The sequence below is a fragment of the Gavia stellata genome, chromosome 12 (assembly GCF_030936135.1).
Source record: "Gavia stellata isolate bGavSte3 chromosome 12, bGavSte3.hap2, whole genome shotgun sequence".
Taxonomy (NCBI): Eukaryota; Metazoa; Chordata; class Aves; order Gaviiformes; family Gaviidae; genus Gavia; species Gavia stellata.
Window position 1 is genome coordinate 16677477 of NC_082605.1, and position 20232 is coordinate 16697708.

General features: G+C 41.8%; 1 protein-coding gene across 1 annotated transcript in view; it reads left to right on the plus strand.

Moving 5' to 3' along the window:
- PTPRG (protein tyrosine phosphatase receptor type G) overlaps positions 1-20232 on the plus strand; it is a 416959-nt gene that overhangs the window by 382951 nt on the left and 13776 nt on the right. The window contains exons 15-23 of the mRNA XM_059823043.1: positions 2415-2506; positions 12806-12902; positions 14608-14690; positions 14883-15017; positions 15238-15372; positions 15773-15945; positions 16989-17124; positions 17468-17614; positions 19447-19540. Coding sequence (XP_059679026.1) covers positions 2415-2506; positions 12806-12902; positions 14608-14690; positions 14883-15017; positions 15238-15372; positions 15773-15945; positions 16989-17124; positions 17468-17614; positions 19447-19540 — 1092 coding nt within the window. The remainder of the gene's footprint in view (positions 1-2414; positions 2507-12805; positions 12903-14607; positions 14691-14882; positions 15018-15237; positions 15373-15772; positions 15946-16988; positions 17125-17467; positions 17615-19446; positions 19541-20232) is intronic.

The following is a 20232-nucleotide window of genomic DNA, read 5'->3' on the forward strand; positions in this document are numbered from 1 at the left end:
AACAGTATTTCCTATTTAATTTATTTAATGTTTAATTGTTGCCCATGTTATCAAATAGGGTAAGAAACTGCATTGGGTTAAGCCTTCTGGAGGGAATCGGCAGTGAAAATGCAGAAGAGAAAAAAGCAAAGAGAAACAATAAAGGATAGTGAACAACAGAGAAGTGAATTAGCAGTGGCTGTAAAGGTGGAGACATACTGCCACCATGCAGTGATGATGGTAAAAAGAAAATTAACCATATTTTGCCATGGATCTCTGGTGCAGACCCATCCTTGAAATTGGTGGGAATTCAATGGACCAGAGAGCACGTTATCACTAATGTATTTTTTGGCTCACAGATCACAATTAAAATTAAATTCTGCCTTCTGCAAAATTAAATTGGACACACTGGTCTGCTGCAGTGAATCCCTGATCTTGGTTGGTCTCGGTTGAGCTAGAGTACTCAAGAAAAAACCCAAATGATAACTATGGAACTTTTCTTATGAGAGTATGTGAAATTGCTATCATAGCACAAGTTATTTTCAAGGAAATCTAGGATGTATGGGTTACTTTTCAAGAGAGGAAAGATTGTTTTACAGGCTCTTGCTATTGACTGCTGTTCCTATAGATCATTCCATTCAAGTGTCTTGGCTGCAAAAATATTAATACAAATGTTGTTATGAGATGGTGATGTTCTCAATATTACATAGAATAAATGTTATCACTTAAATATTGTAAAGTGCCAGCATTTCTGCATGCTGCAGCTTTTTGCTAAGATGAGCATACACTTGTCAAATGTTTTGAATTCTGTATTATTCAGTAAATGAGCATGTGGTTAATTAAAGTAGCATTACTATACTGGGAGGTGATCAGATTGCAAGCATATCTTTAACAATTGGCTCTTCTAAATAAAATAGAAGAGAGCTGACTGACATCTGAAAATGGCAATAGATGCGAAAAGCCACCTTAGAGCATTACCTAGTAAAATAAGAGTAGAGAAGTAATGACATGGTCAATATTAACTGCCATCAAACAGAAAGAAATCAGATTGTCAGGGATCTATAAAATTCTTGCCAAAGTAGAACCTCATTTGCACATACAGATCTTCATACCCTTTGCTAAGAAAAGCATATGTGACAGCTTAGAGGTTTTAGCTGCCAAAGATCTTTCACTCTGAATACAGTAAATGTCACATCTATTTATTTATCGTTAAATTTTGCTAAGTATCTGTAGAAATATTTGGATTTTTTCTATCATAATGTAGATGTTTAAAAGGAAAAGAATCCAGATTATAATGCAGCTGTAGCACCAAACCATATGGCTGCTAAATGGGAGCAAAAATACACCACTGAATTACTGGGAGTAAACATAAACTGGATGCGATCTTCAGAAGAATATTAAATGGAATATATAAATACCAGAGTATTGCCATAAAATCATGCAATCAGACAATAGTAGCCATCAGGCAATAGATTATTTCAGATGCTGAAAGTAATCACAGTTGTATAGCAATTTATGTTTTCTAAATGCCAGACTGAAAATATTAACTAATGAATCTTGGCAAGCACAGTGTTTCTACCAACGGCAGTGGTGGTTATAACAACATCTAGGCCTTTTTTGAGAGAGAGAAAGTGAGAGAAATAAAGCAGCCATCCTACACCCCAGCTTTATTAGAATCTGTCCGGAGTCCCAGGTGCTTGAAACAGTCTTGTTTGTCTTTAATTCAATTCAAGCCTTTGACTTCTTTCTTTTAAGAAAACGTCTGTGGGTGATTTATTGGTATATTGGGTGGAATTTGCACTGTGCTGAGCAAGAACAAATGGTCCAGTGGAATACATATTCAATGTTATGAATAGTGTCTGGCATGAGAGAGAACTCCAATTAGTGTGGGTGTTGTGTTGCCTGTTCTTTTGCTCAGAGGCAGTTTCATGATAAGTCCATTTGGATTCTACACTGTTGTGTAAAAAGGAAAAAGTTCATAACTTTCAGGAGAAAAGCCTGTGTCTCTGCTCAGTCTGGTAAAAACTTGTTGGGGGCAATTGTCAACTGTACTTTCATATTTTGGGTCTCTTCTGTTCTTTTTATACAACGTGGGAGGAGAGGAGGCCTCTTCATCCCATCCACAGCCATCTTCAAACTGCGAACAAGAACTAAACGATCCTTGAACTTCAATTGGACTGTGTAAATTATCATCGTGGGGAATAGACTCTCAGTGTTCATAACTGCAGTGCTTAGAATTAGAAATATAATATGAAGAGTTTACCTCAAAATTGGCCAGATTCATCAAGATTTCTTATTATCGCATATTGAACTAGCTGTGCCCCTGGGAACTCAGCTCTAAGTGATATTGAGTGAAGACTTTCTCTCCTGAATTTGTAGCTGAAGTTTTATGTATGAGACAAATAGCAACTTTGAATATCTCTTTCTTTCCACAGATGATATGGAAGCAATTCCAGTCAAGCAGTTCGTTAAACACATCAGTGAGCTGTATTCTAATAACCAGCATGGGTTCTCGGAAGACTTTGAGGTACAATTTAATGAGCCACCAATAAAATGTTGTTTTCCTAAAGTTAATTGTGTATTAATACTTAGGGACCGTGCGACAGCTGTGTGATGCTGTCATGTCAGATAAATGCAATGCTCAAATGTATCAGAAGAAATAGGGAAATACCAATTTGCCACCAGGTATGAGCAATGTGGGACTGGACGTTTACAGATGCTTTCTAACCACCACAGATTTGGTGCCTTTAAGGGGGAACCCTCCTAGGTTTTTATTAAATAGGAAAAGCTGCCTGCAATCCCCCAGGAACAACGTGAAGATACAAGCAGTTGTTTTCAATTCCAGGCTTTTCTTACAATCTGCAGTTTATTTTACTCTTGTTGGCCCAGAATTTGCTCCTCTTAGTGACGCTGAGAAGTCACGTACCCCTTGAGCAGCCCAAAAGGAGTAAAATAGTGCTCACCATGAGTGAGAGTAGTAGAATTTGGTCTTTTATGAAAACCCAAACTATGGGTCAGTTCCTGAAGTCCTTGTTCATCCTCTGCTCAGCCAGGAAAGATTGCTGTTGAAGTCATTGGTTATTTTGTTCCGGTAAAACCAAGGAGAAAGGCGTCAGGATTTAGTTGGTAGTATTTACCTAATGTTACTATTTTAAAGTTTGTATCTTGTTACCTGTTTAGGACAGATTCTAACCTATAAATCTGCTATAAATTGGAAGTAATTCCAATGAAGTGAATGCAGTTTTCCACCTCTGGGTTACCAAAGGGCGGGCTGCAGAGTCAGACCCTAATAAGCTCAAGTCAGTATTCTGTGGCTAGTTTTTAGGCATTTATTTCATTCAGTCTAATCACAGTCACTGCTGAACTTTTGGAAGTATCAAGAAGCAGGAGGAGCCCCAGGAAATTGCATGGAGCTGTGCTACTGGCTTCCCCACCAGCAAAAGGAGGTGTGTTTGTGTGCCGCGTGTGAATGAGAGAGGCAGCTCTGCTTACAAACAAGGCAATGAACCAAAATAGGTGGCCTATTATCTACGGCTTCTTCGCTTACCGCAGTAAAGGCAAGACTGTATGCAGGAATTGTTTTTAATGGGACCATTTAAAACATTTATTGTTGCTGTTTGGTTACTGTCTATAAAGAGTGGCTGCTTTGCCTGATGCCCAAAAACCGTTGTGTAAGTTAGAAACATTTTGTATTCATGAGGAAGGCAAATGTGTAAGGTGTTAAAGTGATTTAGTTCAATTGACTGCTGGCTGGATGGCTGAGCAGGAATATTGAGGCATTTAACAATGTTGATGGTATTCAGGACAAACATTTATTCTCCAGAGAGGAGAATTTGATCAGGATGATCAAATGCGACTCACTCTTCTCAATTATTTATGAATTGTGACCCCAGTGCTATTCATCACAGCTGGGTTTTACACCATTTAATTATTCAAAATAATCAGCAACACATCTGTAAACTTGGTCTGGCTTTAAGCAGGCTTTGCTTCAGCTGTCGCAAAATCACTGCTATTAACAAATGTTGGACACCTTCCGCCCGTGTTTTAGCAAAGAAAAACACTGCTCTAATAGCCTTATTTTTCCCTTCCTCCTGGAGCTCCCTGCTGTGAGTGCCACGCCGTGGCAGCCAGACAGAGAGATAGCTTTGGCCAATTAGTCCTGTTCGGGGGAGTGCAGGGTCCCCTCTGAAGAGAAGTTAAACTCCTCCGACTGCACTGCACACGCCAACTTCTTTGCTCCGTGCTGGCTTAAAATTTGGAGCGTCTCCTTTGAAGTCAGTATAGCTACTCCAGATGTATTTCTCTGTAGCTGAGGTCTCGGCTTCCTAAAGAGTAAATGAAATCTCCTCCCAGAGTAAGGAGAAGGAATAGGAACAAGACGCTCACTGTCTGGGATAAACCATCCAGCTCCCTTTCGTTGCTCATGTTCTGCCCTGCTGATGCCTCATGCATGGGCCTGATTTTCTTCCTTATGGTTCACAGTGATGGGACAGAAGAGTGAAACCCAGGCTTTTTCACAGACCCTGTAGGTACAATGTTTCTCAAGTGCATAAACTGACTCGGAGAGCAGAATCCCAGTTCTGAAAGTGGCTGAGGGGTAGAGGAGCCTGAGGTTACATTTGTACAGCAGCTATTGGAAGTGGCTAGTGGTGTAACGTCTTACAGGTCAGATCCAGCCATTGTATCTGCCAGCTAGAGCGAAGACTTAGCTAGTGTTTTATGGAGAAACAGTAGGATTCCAGCTGAAACAGAAAATCTGGTGTTACAGGGCTGCTAGCCTTGGGTGCACAGCCACATCATGCTAAGTGGGTGCAAATTCATAATGCACACTCAAATTTGTTTCAGATAGGTTAGCAGGTTGCCACTGTGCCAGCAGACTTCATCTGGGACCAGATATTGTCTGCCCACACCTCTCTAACGTTCTGCCATGGGCAACTGTTACCATTCTTGCACATAACAGAAAAGCATCATGAACTTCTCGTCATGAGGTCTTGCTGCTTCAGCAGCAATAGGATTGTGTGCTGATACCTGATCTAGATCACATGCTGAGGGACTGGGCAGTATGTGTCAATAATGCACCTCCAACCCCTTCATGCCTGGGGAACTTCTGAAAAGATGTATTAGGTCTGCAGTCATATGGGCTTTTTACAAAAAATCTGCTTTTTACGTCTAAAAAGAAGAGAGAAGAGGATGGCAAGGAGATGCTGCAAAAACGTGATCAATACTGCAGAATAAGTAAGTCTTCCCAAAGATAGCCAGCGCATGGGATTTTTTTAAAGGAAAAAAGGATCAAAAATCTCGTCAGAAATTTCTGTGGCAGGAGGTTTTATGGTGGAACCTGTGAAAGGAAAGACTAAGCTAGGCACACACATACCCTGCCCGCTGTAGAAGGTAAACACTCTCCATTCATTGGTGCTAGTTTTTGGCCTAAGTCTCTTCTTGTGTTTTTGGCAGCATGTTGTGGGGTTGTATTGGTTTTTACATTAAGAAGATTCCTTTGAAAGTAAATTGTGTGAATACTCCCTCCTCCTCTTAAAATGAGCTGTAATTACAGCTAAATATTTTGTGAATGTGCTTAGGAAGCGTTTTAAGTGCAGAGGAAAAAAACGCCTTTGAACTCACAAATTTTTCCTTGGAAAGTACATCCAAAATGAATTCTTATTCCCTTTGTGTAATCACAGTGCAAGTAGCCAGCTTTATTGTCTGGTGATAGCTGGGCTTTCTTGTATATACCGAATTGTTAAGATTTCCTTTGAGTCCTATGAATTTTCAATTTTTGATAGAAACTGGAAATATAAGGCCCAATCAAATACTGAACAACAAATAGCTTTTTAAAATAAAGTCCCCGAGCCTGTATCGCCAATGCTGGTCTCTGATACAACCCGTCGTATTCCACCTTGGCATTTGTTCAACCTAATACTGAAAAAAGTAGAAGGAGGTTTTTTGGCTTGCTCTCGGGCAGCTCCAGCACCCTCTTGCTATGGCATACAGGGTGAGGTACCACGTTTTTACGGGGCAGCGCTGGGGCAGGGTTTGGTGGCAAGACTGAGCAGAGGTTGAGAGGCTTCCTGAGCCAGAGATTATATCTACTCCTTGTCTAGCCAGAGATTTTCTTGGCATCATTATGTTTAATAGTCTTTGATAGATCTTTCTTCCACAAATTTCTAATTGCCTCTTGAACCCTTTTAGAATTCTGGTGTCTGAAGCATCCCATGGCACTGAATTCTACAATTTGTTCCACAAGAATGGACTTTTAACTCATGCCTAATAACTTCTCTTTGTGCCTGCTATTTTTTTGCATTACAAAGTACATCCCTGTTCACTTGAATGCCTCACATGATTCTGTCTGCCTCCCTCATATTCCCCCTTAATCATCTGTTTTCAAATCTGAAGAAATCTAAACTATTTAATTTGTTTGTTTGAGGAAGCCATTCTAGACTTATGATGACTTGTTCTCTCTGTACCTTTTTTCCTTCCTTTACCGTACCCTTTTTGAGATGGGAAGGCCAAAACTGTGCACAGTGTTTAATGAGCGGGTTTACTGCAGAGTTCTGCGGGAGCACAGTGATGTTTTCTGTTTGGTTTTCTATTACTTTCCTCCTTCCTAACATACTATTTGTTTTTTAACAACTACTGAGCACTCAGCTGACACCTCCAGAAAACTATCAGCTGTGACCCCAAGGTCTCATCACTGAATGGCAATACAAATTGGGAACCTGTCAGTATGTATGTATAGTTAGGGTTGTTTTTCCCAAGTACATCACTTTGCATTTATCAACATTGAATTTCATTTGCCATTTTATCACTCAGCCAGTCAGTATTGCGAGATTGTTCTGCTTCCCTTCGCAAACAGCTTTTGTTCTAATTATCCTGAATAATTTTGTATCATAAACACACTTTGTCTCCTCTGCAGTCCATTTATGAATAGATTAGGTCCCTGTAAGGTCCCGCTGGTGAAATCTGAACACTGATAATTCCCGGGCAGTGAGTCCCACCTTTAAACTGTTGGTATACAAGGCGAGTTTTCCTTTTGCTCCAAGACAGATCAGTTTTTAAAGTGATGTTTTCTGAGAGGCATTTCACAAACATTTTGGAAAATCAAATACGCTATTATCTTCCAGACTGTTCTTACCTATGGACTTCTTCAGGGACCTCTCCACAGGTGTTTGCTAGCTCTGCTATTTATTACAGCGTCTAGCAGTTTGCCCCACAGAGAAGTCAGATTTAGTGGGCTGTAGTGCCTGAAATCCCTTCTGGATCTCATTTTAAAAACTGATGTCACATTTGTCATCTTCAATTCCCCCGATAGCCTGACTATATAGGACATGTGCCCTCCAAATTCTTGTCTCAAAAAGAGTGTGAAGTGCCACCTCCCACGGTAAAGCTTTTCACTCCCTCCCCCTGACTGGTTACTGGAATAACACAGTAAGTTTTTTGAGTAGTCGTGTCCTTTTGCTCTACAAAAGGAACACTAAGCCAAGAAATCACCCTCCTTCCCCAAAGCTAACTGTGAATTTTTATAGTATAATGCAGTATTTGGATTTCTGAGATCAGACAATTTTATTTCCCTCCTCCCTAATTCTGGAGTGGGCTGGTCAGTGCTGCTGCGGGAGCGATTAGAGTGGGTGAATGCAATCTCCGCAGACCTCTCCTGCCTGTGGCCGTGTGAGTGTAATGATTCATTGCCAATTTGGAGTCTGAACAGGCTCGCTGAACTTGGAGGCAGGCTGTCTAGCTCCCTCATCACATAAATTGAAAATATCTTTATACTCCAGCGGCACCTTCTTCTAAATGTCCTGAAATGTAAGAAAATAACATAAATCTGTATCTTCAGCGATGTGGCAGGGATTTGCTAACGTTATTCTCATGGTTGCTGCTGCTTGGGGCAGGGGTCACTAGCTCTTTTTAACCGGTGACCTCAGAATGTTATTCTCTAGCGAAGGGCTGCATTGAAGACAGATAACGCTGCACTTTGCACATTTCTTGAGACACTAAAAACGCTGTGTAGTTATACTGGCATCCCTTACAGATTAGACACAGCTTACACCAGACACATGCTTATAACTGCAGCTACACCAAGGAATTTGGCAGTAGAAAGATGCTATTTCAAAAGCATGCTGCTAGCAGACATTACTGCACTGGGAAATGTTTTATAACCCTGGCCCAAAACTGGCATAATTAGAGGTATTCTCAGCCTGTGCATTGCTGTACTGAAACCAAAGGACAGCAGCACTGTGAAGCTGGAGGAGGAAGGATTGCTGCAGAAGAGGGTCTTCCTGGAGTTCTCAATTCTTATCTCACCGCTTGACCTACCCTAAGAAGTTGGCATTGTGAATTAAGAGGTAAAGTTGAAGAGAAACAATAAAAGAAGTTCAGATATCTGGGCTTTCTGTTACTAACCATAGCACCGCAGCCATACCCAAAGTTTCTGCCTGGAAGCCCCCGCTCGGACAATGCACGGTTTGAGGCAGGCTCTGACACCTCCTTGCCTAATGAAGGGCAGGATATACCGCAAACAAACAGTCCTCCACCATCCTCTCCTCTCTCATTCATTTACATGAATTTTTAGCTATCTATTCATGATTCCTCCACTGTTATTCCCGTGTTGAGTCCTTTTGGTTTGTTTATTTTCCCCTTCTTTCTAGGCTGTCTCCAGCTCACCTCTCTCTTGAGTGCCGTCAGAGAGTTTATACTAGTGCTAAATTATTGGAAAAATCTACACTATTCCTGTGGGATATCTTCAAATACTGTCTGCTGTCTCTGTTGGTATGCTGTCTTCATGTTTGCTGTGGTAAAACAAACAGCAAGAGCACTACCACAGAATTCTCTAATTTGGGATTAAAATAATAGGTCAGAAATTATTTTAGGGGTGGATGAACTAGCTGCTTTCATGCTGAAAAATAGCACAATTGTATCAAAACAGAGCTATGGATGTTCTCTAATTTAGTCCTTCAGATTGGGATCTTTTCTTTGTTCATGATTCCTCCTCATTGCTATTCATAGGCTTTCACAGTTCAGCCCCTGCTAGGACATCAGACTGAAGTAATGGGAAACAACAGCAGCACTGCATAAGGCCAAATCAAGAGACCGAGTTCCTGCTCAGTCACCATAGCAAAAAATTCTTGCTCAGAACCTTATATTGCCGGCACGATACTGGAGCAGTTTGATTTTACACTTAAATGGAAATTCTTTGAAGTTTAGAAGAAACTAATCTGTAACTTGTTTCAGAAAGGCAATGAAAATGGGTCGTTAAACCTGGGTGTATCAAATTCCAATTAGCATTAGCATGGACAATATAATTAAAAGGTAAATTAGCCATAATAGCATAGACTAGAACACTTTTTACAGTAACTAACGGTCATTGAAACCATGTACTTTGGTTTCTTGGGTTGTCAATGATAAGTTGAAAGGACAGAATAAGAGCCTGTATCCATTCATCTTTGGACAGTAATGTGTTCGGCGAAGTTAAACATGAAGCGCAGCAGTGTGCTAGCCAGCCACCAGTGGAAGAGACTAAGCGGGATTAAGGAAAGCCAAAGAAAAGACTCTAGAGCTGAAAAGTTTGTGGATGAATTATGGATGTGGTGATATGGACACTGTCTGTCCTACTCCAAGGTGCCTGTAGCAGTTCTGTGCTAATCGGAGAGGAGGCCGTTTAGGCTGTGATGAGCAGCTTGGTATCAGACCTGACCTTGGTGGCCAGCCTGCAAACTTAAGTTGTAATGATAATATAATCATGGTCATGTTTTAAATGCAAACAAAGTATTTGGTAGCCAGTAAGGTTTAGAAATCTCAGGGTGTTCATTGCATAAGCAACGGAAAATGCTGGGAAAGTAAATATGTAATATACATATATGTGGTAAAATGGCATAATTAGGATGGTGACTTTTTGGAACTTTCTCCAGGGTGATATTTGTTAACACCGGGCTGTCCTCTTCTGCCAAAGGGTAAATAATACTCTGAACAGAGGCACAGATAACAGGCTGCAACTGGTCTTGTCTTCTTGCAGCTTTTTGCGCATTGATGAAAGACAACCAACTTGACTTTAATAACAAAGGAATGTTAACTTACGCCTTACTGTCTGGTGGGGTGAGCCTGTGGTTTAGTAATTTGCTACTAGAATTTGGAGAAATGAACACAGGAGGGTAAGAGAGCACAGATAACCGCCCTCTGCTCTCAACCTGATCCGTCCGTGCAGCACAGCCAAATATTGTTGGTGCCTACCCAGAGCTGGAGGATGTCCTCAGGCCCCTTCTTGTTCGACAGCTTCAACGGTCGCAAGCGTTGGTTGAGTCCTGGACTGGGGCGGGGGAACAGGGAGCTGAAGACAAAATGGCCTTTTATTGTTCTATGTTGAATTTTAAAAAGACAAAAATAGTGGAGGCGCATTGGCAAGGGGGAAGCTTTTCTTGGACAGTCTCCTTTTGCTATGCTTTTGCAGTGTGCAGGCATAGGAATCCGCCATTATAGCAGCTTTCCAGAGTATTAAAAATCATTTAGAGTGTTATGTGTTAAGAAAAGCCATTTTCAGATGATCAGCTCTCACAGCGTCAGACCTTCTTTTCCCTTGCTGTGTTTTTCACCATCTTAGCTTAATCTTCCTCTTCTATTAACTTTATATTGGCCAGCTGGGAACATGTACAGTTGAGAAAACAGTCAGCATCAACATAAAAAGGTTAATTAAAATGATTAACCTCACCAACAATTCCCTTATGGAAAAATCCTATAGAATTTAATAGAAAGTGATACATTTACTATGTAGTATTTAAACTGTCAGAGAAAATTCCTTAGCAGGGAGGTAATTCCCTATTAAATTCTATAACTTTTTAGAGTATTCTCCACAGAACCTTATTGGATTCATCTGTATTAAATTCTGCAGCATTTGGCATAAATGTTACAATGCTAATAACTTCTAAAAAGAATTTTGTAGTGATGCAGGGATGTAGGGTTTGATGTGAGGCTTTTCAGAAGTGGGGGGGTTATTTTTTAGGAGTGACCTACAATGGTACAGCAGTGATGTTATATGATTTCTAAATGCAAAAAAAGGTAAAATGAAATTACATTAAATCAACCTAATATGTAAGTAATGCTGCTTTTCCTGTTACGACTTCGGCTGAACTGATCCTGCCCATTGTGGAATCGGAAGTCCCTTGCTTACTGGAGCTGACAGGCAGAATTAGGGGAAGCGCACACTTTAATGTGTTTTTTTATTTCCGTGATAGAAATGGAACTATGAAAATTCTATTAGGGCCAGCTGAGAATTTTGCTTGATTCCTCTTTGTCTTTGCTCAGCTCATCTCCTTGAATGTAGTATGTCTCTCCCTATGGAGAAGGAGGGGGGAGAGAGAGAGAAGCAGTTGTTATTGGGGAGTGTCATGTGGATATAAAAGCTATAAAATGTTCAAGGTTTTAGTATACTTCGCACTTTTAAAATGTAAATGCTGGGGAAGATATCAAAATTGCTATGCAAGTCCTTTGTGAAATGTCGGCATAATGCTGAACTCTGTTACATCTGCTGTTTGTATAGCATTTCTCTTGATAATTTTTCTCTGTCACTTAGCTCGTGATCTTTGTAGCAGCTGTGAGCTCCTAATGACTTTCCCTCTTAGGCAGGTTCTATACTGTTATTTTTAAAGCCTGAAGTACAAAGTAATTTGGCACTTCCCCATGTATCCTTGGGGGAAATTGGTTCTGTTTGGCGTGATTTCTGGGACGTGCAAAAGATTTGAATAAATATAGTTTCTTCCACAACTTTGTAAACTCCAAACATTGATATATTTTTCAAAAATCTGTTTTAAAACTAAGCATATTTATGCTAGTGATAAAAAGGGGTTTAGCTTTTTTAGAAAGATTGTGGTTAAATAGATACAAAAAAAATATATCTTGGAGGTGGTATTGTGCATGGGTTTTAGTGATTCGGTTTGCAAGACAGTCTCTGAAGTGTGTAACTCTCTAAGACAGTATGGCCAAGGGGAATTGAGAAAAGACCCTCCATTGCCCCATTTCAATAGCTTTGTATTCTGTTGTTGGACAGTGTAAGTACGGGGTAGGTTAAGAACTGAAAAAAAAAAGCAATGGGAATTAGGTATCTAACCTACCGCCTCAACTAGACAGAAATCTGCATCTCTAGCTTCATGAACACCTTGGCAAGCCTGGCCTCTTTCTGCTTTGTAAATGTATATATACATGGATACAACCTCTAATCTTTTTCTACTATATCGTGGGCTGTTAATCAGTGTCCAAGCAGTGGTATTTAAAGCACTCGCTGTTATCTTCAGAGATCTATTTTATTTATATTTTATAAAAGGCAACTCTCTGCAGAGAACTAACAAAAGGTCAGTGCCAAACTTAAATGTCAGAAACCCTGTTTTGAGAGGTTATAAGCAGATAAGTTGTCCAGCAGTCAAAGGCTTCTATTGAAGTGGTTTTTGTGCTTATTTTCTTACACTGCACTGGCCACTCTTGCCTTTGAGGGACTCTGCCTTCCCTTCCCAAGAGGGGACAGAGTGGGGCATCACAGGAGACGCAGTTTAGAAGATGGATGGTCTGCTGGCCAGAGGGGACAGTTGGCCCTCAGGGTGCCCAAAGTGCGTCTGTCACCAAGTCTGTGGAGAGGAGCAGAACCGCACCCCAGGGAGCCGCTAACGCGGCTCGGTTTAAGCAGACAGACCATGTCATACAGGACAATACTGAAGGACTTTGTGTTCAGTCCAGCAATTAAGGTATCGATATAGTAAACATGGTTTCTGTGAGCAGTTGCAAAAGGAGATAAAGCTTAAATTTTTTGGACTGACACATTTTCCATTCAAATAATTTTTATGCCTAGGAAGTGCAGCGCTGTACGGCCGACATGAACATCACTGCAGAGCATTCCAACCACCCTGACAACAAGCACAAGAACAGATACATCAACATCCTAGCCTGTAAGTAAGCACTGGCCGTAAGCACAATGAATCAGCCCGAAAGGGCACTCTCCTCTCGCAGTGTGCCTGTGTGAGTGGAAAAGGCAGGTGGCTTCAAGATACATTATTGCCCAGTAATTAATAAACATGTGAAAGTGGGGCTGGGAGATCATTTCCCTACTAAAGGCAGTGGAGGTTGTGACTTCTCTGGGGCCAGGATTTCACTCCAGCTTTTGCTTTAAAATATTTTGCAGTTTGATGTTCCAAGTGTACTTTTAGAAGTATCAGTTTGGTATGAAATTTTGTGGTGGAATAACTGGGATAAATTGATGATCAGAGCTCTTCTGCCCACTAATGTCTGAAAACTGGCCTACGGGAAGTGCATGGTGGAGCAAAGAGTTTTATTGATGATCCCTGGGATTCCCTTATAATCCCAAAGGTGCTAAATCTTACAGAATGTATCTGCTGTATTTCAAACTGCTTCAGCTGTGTGTACAACTTGGATGAACAGTGATCTTCATAGCACAGTGCAGGCTTTGCCTGTATTCCTCTGAGAACTGCAAATCTGGATGCTGCTCTAGAATGCAAATTATTGCAGGTCTGGGATGGAAATGCGGTAACTTTTTCCATATCGTTCTCTGATGTGGCACGACTGGCAGATGCAGCAGTCACTGTGGTTTAGGAACAAAGATGGAGAGCCACTGATAAGAAGTTCACGATGTTCATAAACATTGCAGTAAATCTTGAATGGTTTTGATGGCATAGGAAGGAAATGTGTGTCTCTAACAGATTCTCAGAAGTAATTGAGGTGTCGGCTGAGGACCGGTTCCCAGACCTGTAAAAGACTTGCTGTGTCGCCTTGGGCAAGGGGATTCATTGCGGTTGTCCCAACTCTGATTGTAGACATAGATGTCTGGTCCCTCTAGGCACAGAGAGAGAAGTACCATTGGAGGAGAATTGGAGCAGGCACTTCAGTCCTCCAGATTGCCCCTGGAGGAACCTCTCTTTCCATTGGTGTTCAAGGAATGCAACTGAAACCAGATTCTTCATGCTTAAAGTTAGCCCAGGTGTCTTATCTCTGCATGTGTCGGAAGCACCTCCCAGCCCAATGCTGCTGCCTAGAAGCAGGAGAAGGATTGCCCTTTTTTTCTGATTTAAGCCAGAAGTCTAGCATTTGGGTGGAAGACAAAGAGGCGCTAAAGAGTGTGACCTAAAGTCTGTCCTCTTGGTGTGATGAGGGTGGTGAAGGAGCGAGGACATTCACTCAGTTCCCAGAGCCAGTAGAGCTGTCTGAGCCCAGCACCGAGCGGAGGATAATGAGCTCAGACCCTGAGCCAAGCAAAGGCAGCTTTACTGCCTGCGAGAGCTGAGCCGGTGTCTCTGCATGCGGTTACACAGCCCTGTGGGGTGCCCTGGTTCTTTGAATCACGCTACACTGTGTGATGGGCACGATACTAGAGATCTTGCTCCTGAGGCTCCACTGTCCTTTAAAGAGAAGCCGTCCCAGCACGAACCATGTACTTTAAGGGATGTGAAGCCTGGGGACCTGCTACCATGAGCAGATGACCAAGAACAGCTACTCCCATCTCCCTCTGGACTCCAATCCAAGGCTAATTTCTTCCATGTATTAATAAGGGCTACTCCCATGCCTAGGAAATGGGATGCTTACCTGCGTTTCTGCACTGTGTTTCCTTAACGCTTCTCTGCTCTGTTCTTTATCCTGCAGATGATCACAGCAGGGTGAAGCTAAGGCCTTTACCAGGAAAAGATTCTAAGCACAGTGACTACATTAATGCTAATTATGTCGATGTAAGTTGTTTAAATTGTTTTTTCTTCTCTAACTCTGAATCCTTCCACAAGGAGGAGGTATTGCCACTTGTGAAGTGGTCGTGTTTTCCAACTTCACCTGATAATATTGCTACAAATTCCTCTTTTTTTGTTACCTTTAAAATATTAATATGTCTGCTTTCATCTAACTTGGCATTATGGTTTTCTTTGAAGGGTTACAACAAAGCAAAAGCCTACATTGCTACCCAGGGACCTTTAAAGTCTACCTTTGAAGATTTCTGGAGGATGATTTGGGAACAAAATACTGGAATCATTGTCATGATCACAAACCTTGTTGAAAAAGGAAGAGTAAGAAATTTTCTAGTTTGTTAGCAGTTCCTCCTTACCACCTCCCCAAATCACGTGGGCAGAATTTGTTTTTAAATGGTTTAGGATTATATATATTGATGTATAATATATAACTAGCATAACAAGGGGTTACATAGCTAGCCAGGATTTCACTTTTTTTAAATGCTCTAAAAACAAATGTAAAGCAGCAGCCAACTCACCCAACCATGTTTTTGTTCAGAGAAAATGCGATCAGTACTGGCCATCAGAGAACAGCGAGGAGTATGGCAACATAATCGTCACGCTGAAGAGCACAAACATTCATGCCTGCTACACTGTGCGCCGCTTTACAGTCAGGAACACAAAGATGAAAAAGGTGAGTAAAGCCTTCCTCTTCTCATCCAGATGCCTCCTGGCTTGCATAGGATGCAAGGCACACAGGAGCAAAACTTAACATTTGCACAGGCAACTTGAAGTAGCAGGTGGATGGGAAATAAGTAAGCAAAGCCAGGATTACAAGGAACCTGGTGAAAGGTTTAGCCTGTATTTTCTCAAGTTCACTGCTGCTTTGGTGTCACAGTAATTGCTGTTACTACCTGTTCCTACATGTATTTTTCCTTGAACTCTGTCTCCACCTAGCAGGAGGCAGAGCTGCAGAAGATTTCTTCTGTTAGAGTCCAGCACTTTTTCAGCTGAGCAAGCCAACAGGATTGAGTATCTTTCCATGCTTCTCTTCTCTAATCTTTCTCTTCTTTCTGCGCACACTTTGCACACAGGGTCAGAAAGGAAACCCCAAAGGGCGGCAGAACGAGAGGACGGTTATTCAGTATCACTACACTCAGTGGCCTGACATGGGTGTGCCGGAGTACGCTCTGCCTGTGCTAACCTTCGTTAGGAGATCCTCCGCAGCCAGAACCCCGGACATGGGACCAGTGGTGGTGCACTGCAGGTACGATGGGTGTGATTAACTACTTCATGGCAAGCGAACCTAGTGCACAGCATGTGCTTTTACATGCCAGCTAAGACAAACGCCGTAAGTTACTAACACAGACGGAGTGTGCCAGCCCCATGGAGCGCAGGTGTACACGAGCTCGCTTTACCTACATCTTAAGACAGCTCCAATGCAAAAGCTTCCCAGTTGCATTAGCAAAACCCTGTGTCTGAGCTGCTGAGCATCGCACTGATGTGGTTGTGCAGTTCCTTGTTCGAAGCTTGTTTGTAGCCAGCGTGCCTGTTCAGTGAGTGGGCCGGGGCAGGATCACCTCTGCTGGCAAGCAACCATGTGAATACAGGGACACCTGGGCATGTGATTGCCACCGAACCACATTCACATTCACCAGCACTTGCCGTCAACAGAGGATTTCCCCTAAATGAGTTAAGGGATGTGGTCTTCATCACTGTGTGTAAGGGGGCTGTACAGCACCATAGTGAAAAGGAGAGGATGATGGGGGTTAGAGCTCCTTCCTGAGCACAAATTGAGAAGCTCTGAACAGTTCCCCTCTCCTCCCTCTGAGTTGGGCCCAGGAACACCCTCCTCCTTTTTAAGGAGTCCTGCTTCCACAGGATTAATCCCCTCTTACACCTTGCTGTAGTGCTGGTACCACTTGCATTTCCAGAGCAGGATTACAGCTCCACTGTGAAGCTTAAGCCTTACCTCAAGACCTGCCAACCAGGGCAGCCCCACAGCCTGGAGCAACCTTGGTGGTCCGGGATAGCAGCAGTTTGGCATAGGGTGGATCTCTGTATGGCTTCTTCTAGCCAACACCAGTAACAACAGCAGTGGAGACAGGACAGCCAAGTGTCAGATCATTAAATATATACCTGGTAACATTCCCAGAAAACCAAAACATTTTGTTTAGAAACTTTCATGGTTGGGGCTAGCAGGGAAGTGAAAGTCTGTGAACAGGAATATTTGCTTAGTTCTCTTCTGCTGTTTTGAACATTTACTTTCATCCAGCTGTATTACATGGGTTTCTCTTATGTCTTCTATAGTGCTGGTGTTGGCAGAACTGGTACCTACATTGTGATAGACAGTATGCTGCAACAGATAAAAGACAAAAGCACAGTTAATGTCCTGGGTTTCCTGAAACATATCAGGACACAGCGCAACTACCTCGTCCAGACAGAGGTAAAGATTGCAGCGGGGTTGAATTTAAAGCCATGCTTATTTTTATGTTGTAATCAAAAAGAAAATGGATGTTTCAGTTGCATCCCTGTAAAAATTGAATATATCACCAGGCGTTTTTTGCATTGGAATGTCTCTCTTTTTCTAGACCAGAAACTTCAGATTTTGCTTTTGACTTATTCAGAGTTGTACGTGCTATGCTTGTAAATGTTTATTCTGGATTTGGCAGTATTTGCATGGGTGGCTTGTTTTGCACACCCTTTCCTTTAGTGTGCTCTACCCCTCAGTTAAAGCCAGCAGTTTAGTTTATTCCAAGTGCCTACGTGACATGCTGTTGTTTTTCTAGGAGCAGTACATTTTTATTCATGATGCCTTGTTGGAAGCCATCCTCGGGAAGGAGACTGAAGTATCTGCAAACCAGCTGCATAGTTATGTTAACAGCATCCTCATACCTGGCATAGGAGGGAAGACGCGACTAGAAAAACAGTTCAAGGTAAGGCTTATCACTGCCATCCAGAGGGACTTCATTTCCCTACTCTCTTTTGTATGGCCTGTCTTCACTGTCAGTTGTCGTAGATAAGAACCCAAACCAGAACACTTGATTAGCACAGCACAGCATCTTGAGAAGTTCAGTCCTCGACAGTCTTAGCTACAGTGCTGGAAATCAGCACTAACGCTCTTGAAGTCAGAGGTGAGAAGAGGGACATGGGCACTGGTTTGGAGTGTGCTGCGGGTCTCCCTGTTCCCAAGGGGGGCTTGGACGTTCCTGCGTCTGTGGTTAGCTTGGCTGGAAGTCTTCCTCCAAACCGCGGCTCTCAAGCATATATATGGAGAAAGACATGAAATGAGGTTCCTGGCACCACCTACTATGTCAGCACTGTAGATGAAGAACTGAAAATGTTTTAAGACCAGAAAACACAATATGCCTTTCTCATTGCTAACAACTATGCTTGCTGCTTTTCCCTGCTATGTCATAGCTGCTTTCATCCTGGCCAAAGTAAATTTTTTTGCCCAGATCTCCTACTTGAAACCTAAGATTTTCTGACTGCATTTTATTTGATGCATTTAAAAATATTTTGTGAGACTATGTACCATAAGAAGATTATATGCGACATCTGTTTTCACGGCTAAACTCACTCAGTTAATAACTACCTAAGGAACTGAAACTGTTAAATTATACCAGGTGCCAAGCTATTCAAAAAATGAACAGGCTCTTCCCTGAATTCACTTGTAGAAATCTCAGTACTTCTCCATCAGCCAAGACATTCCAGATGCCTAATTACTTATTTAAAGAAACAAGCGTAAGTGTGCCCATGCACACACAAAATGCAGCAGGAGAAAAAGATTTCGTATTAAAAAAAAGTGTTGCACTTTTACAAACAATACTAAATTATACATTTAAAGATGTTTTCTGATGACTCATGGCAAAATTTCAAAAACTTAAGTGCCGTTTTCAGCAATTACTTTCTCTGCCAACGTTGCACAGGTATTTAGACACCCCATAACTTCTAATGGGGCTTATGCCAGTACGTAGATGAGTTAAGTGCTATCTTGTTTAGAGTGCATTTGAAACTGGGACATGACCAGCAACAATTATTAAATCTTTCTCTCGTTTCTGCTGCTACCACAGAGCCGGCAGAAAATAACTTGTGCTCATGCCCTGGTACAGTAGTTCACATTCAACCATCTTAGAGTAAAATGTGCTGAGTAATGAGTTGCTAGTGCAGGGGATGAAAAAGCCACCTTCACCTTCTTTGCTCTGGTAGAGTTTCCCCGTACACTGAGGGAGCATTCAAATACAAATCTGCCTCCCTGAATTTTCTTTGTGCCTCATAAGCAGCCCAGAATGAACTTGGCAGACCAGAGAATGTCACCCACGGCCTCGGATCTCAGATGCCGGCGTGGTGGGTTCCCCGAAGACATGCTGCAGGAATGATCTGGCTTTTATTTTAGACGAAAACATAAAAGTTTTGTCGTTGTTTTATTTTTCCAGCTTTTCTTCCTTGAGACTTGCTTCTGACTGAACATATCTGCGAGTCTCTGAAATATACTCTCAAAGATAACTAAACGTAGTGTTCTGTGAAAATACATTTTGATGGAACTTCATTTTCAGGGTGTTTCGAAGCTGAGAGCTGCAGAGATCTTTTTATCCATTAAACATGTTGTATGAAAAGGATGATTTCCACTGGCATCTTGAGTACTTTAAACAAGTTTAACAATGCAGTTTATTCTTCTACTGCTGCATCTTCGCAGGAGTTGGCAAAGAAACCTCTCTCTTCATTTAGAGCGCTGTAAGGACTGACTTACTACTTTATTCTCTTTCAGCTCGTTACACAATGTAATGCAAAATATGTGGAATGCTTCAGTGCTCAGAAAGACTGCAACAAAGAGAAGAACAGGAACTCATCAGTTGTGCCGTGTAAGATCACATCTTCAGTTTGATTACTGACTAGCATAACTTTTTGTACTGAATTCTCCCGGTGTTACGCATGAAAAGGCATAGCCACTAGGAAGGAGAAATGTAATCTTTTGTTCAGACCAAGCTGTCTTGTCTTTCAGAATTACCCTGATGAAACTGAACAAAAGAAAAGAGTTACAGTATCAGCCAGATATACTGTCCAAGTGAAATGTTAATTTGAAGCACTTAAGAATTTGAATAATTAGGTAGGGGATAAATCTATGGAATACTGAGAGAATTACTTTGATACCGCTCCCAGCTCAGGTGACGCCTCCCAGTGTGATTGGCACAAGTTGTTTGTAATTCAGCTACTATACTCAATTTCTACGTGTGAGCCTTCCCCAGATTTGAGAGTATTTAGTGCCCGAGGCCACAGTTTCAGTCATTAATATGGAATCTGTGCATGGTTGCCAAGCGGTAAGATTTTGCACCAGCATCATTCCCAACATGTTACCCGGAGTACAGGACATACAGGACAGAGGATAGCCAAGCCAGCACAAAGTAATAATGGCGCAGATACGGTCCATCATGAAGTTTGTTAATAAAAAGGGAAGTCATCAGGATATATCTCAAAAACAAATGTGAACGGGGCAGAAATGTCTATACAGCTTTGCACTTTGTGTCACGTAGCTGCAGTGATTTTGGTTTGGCGC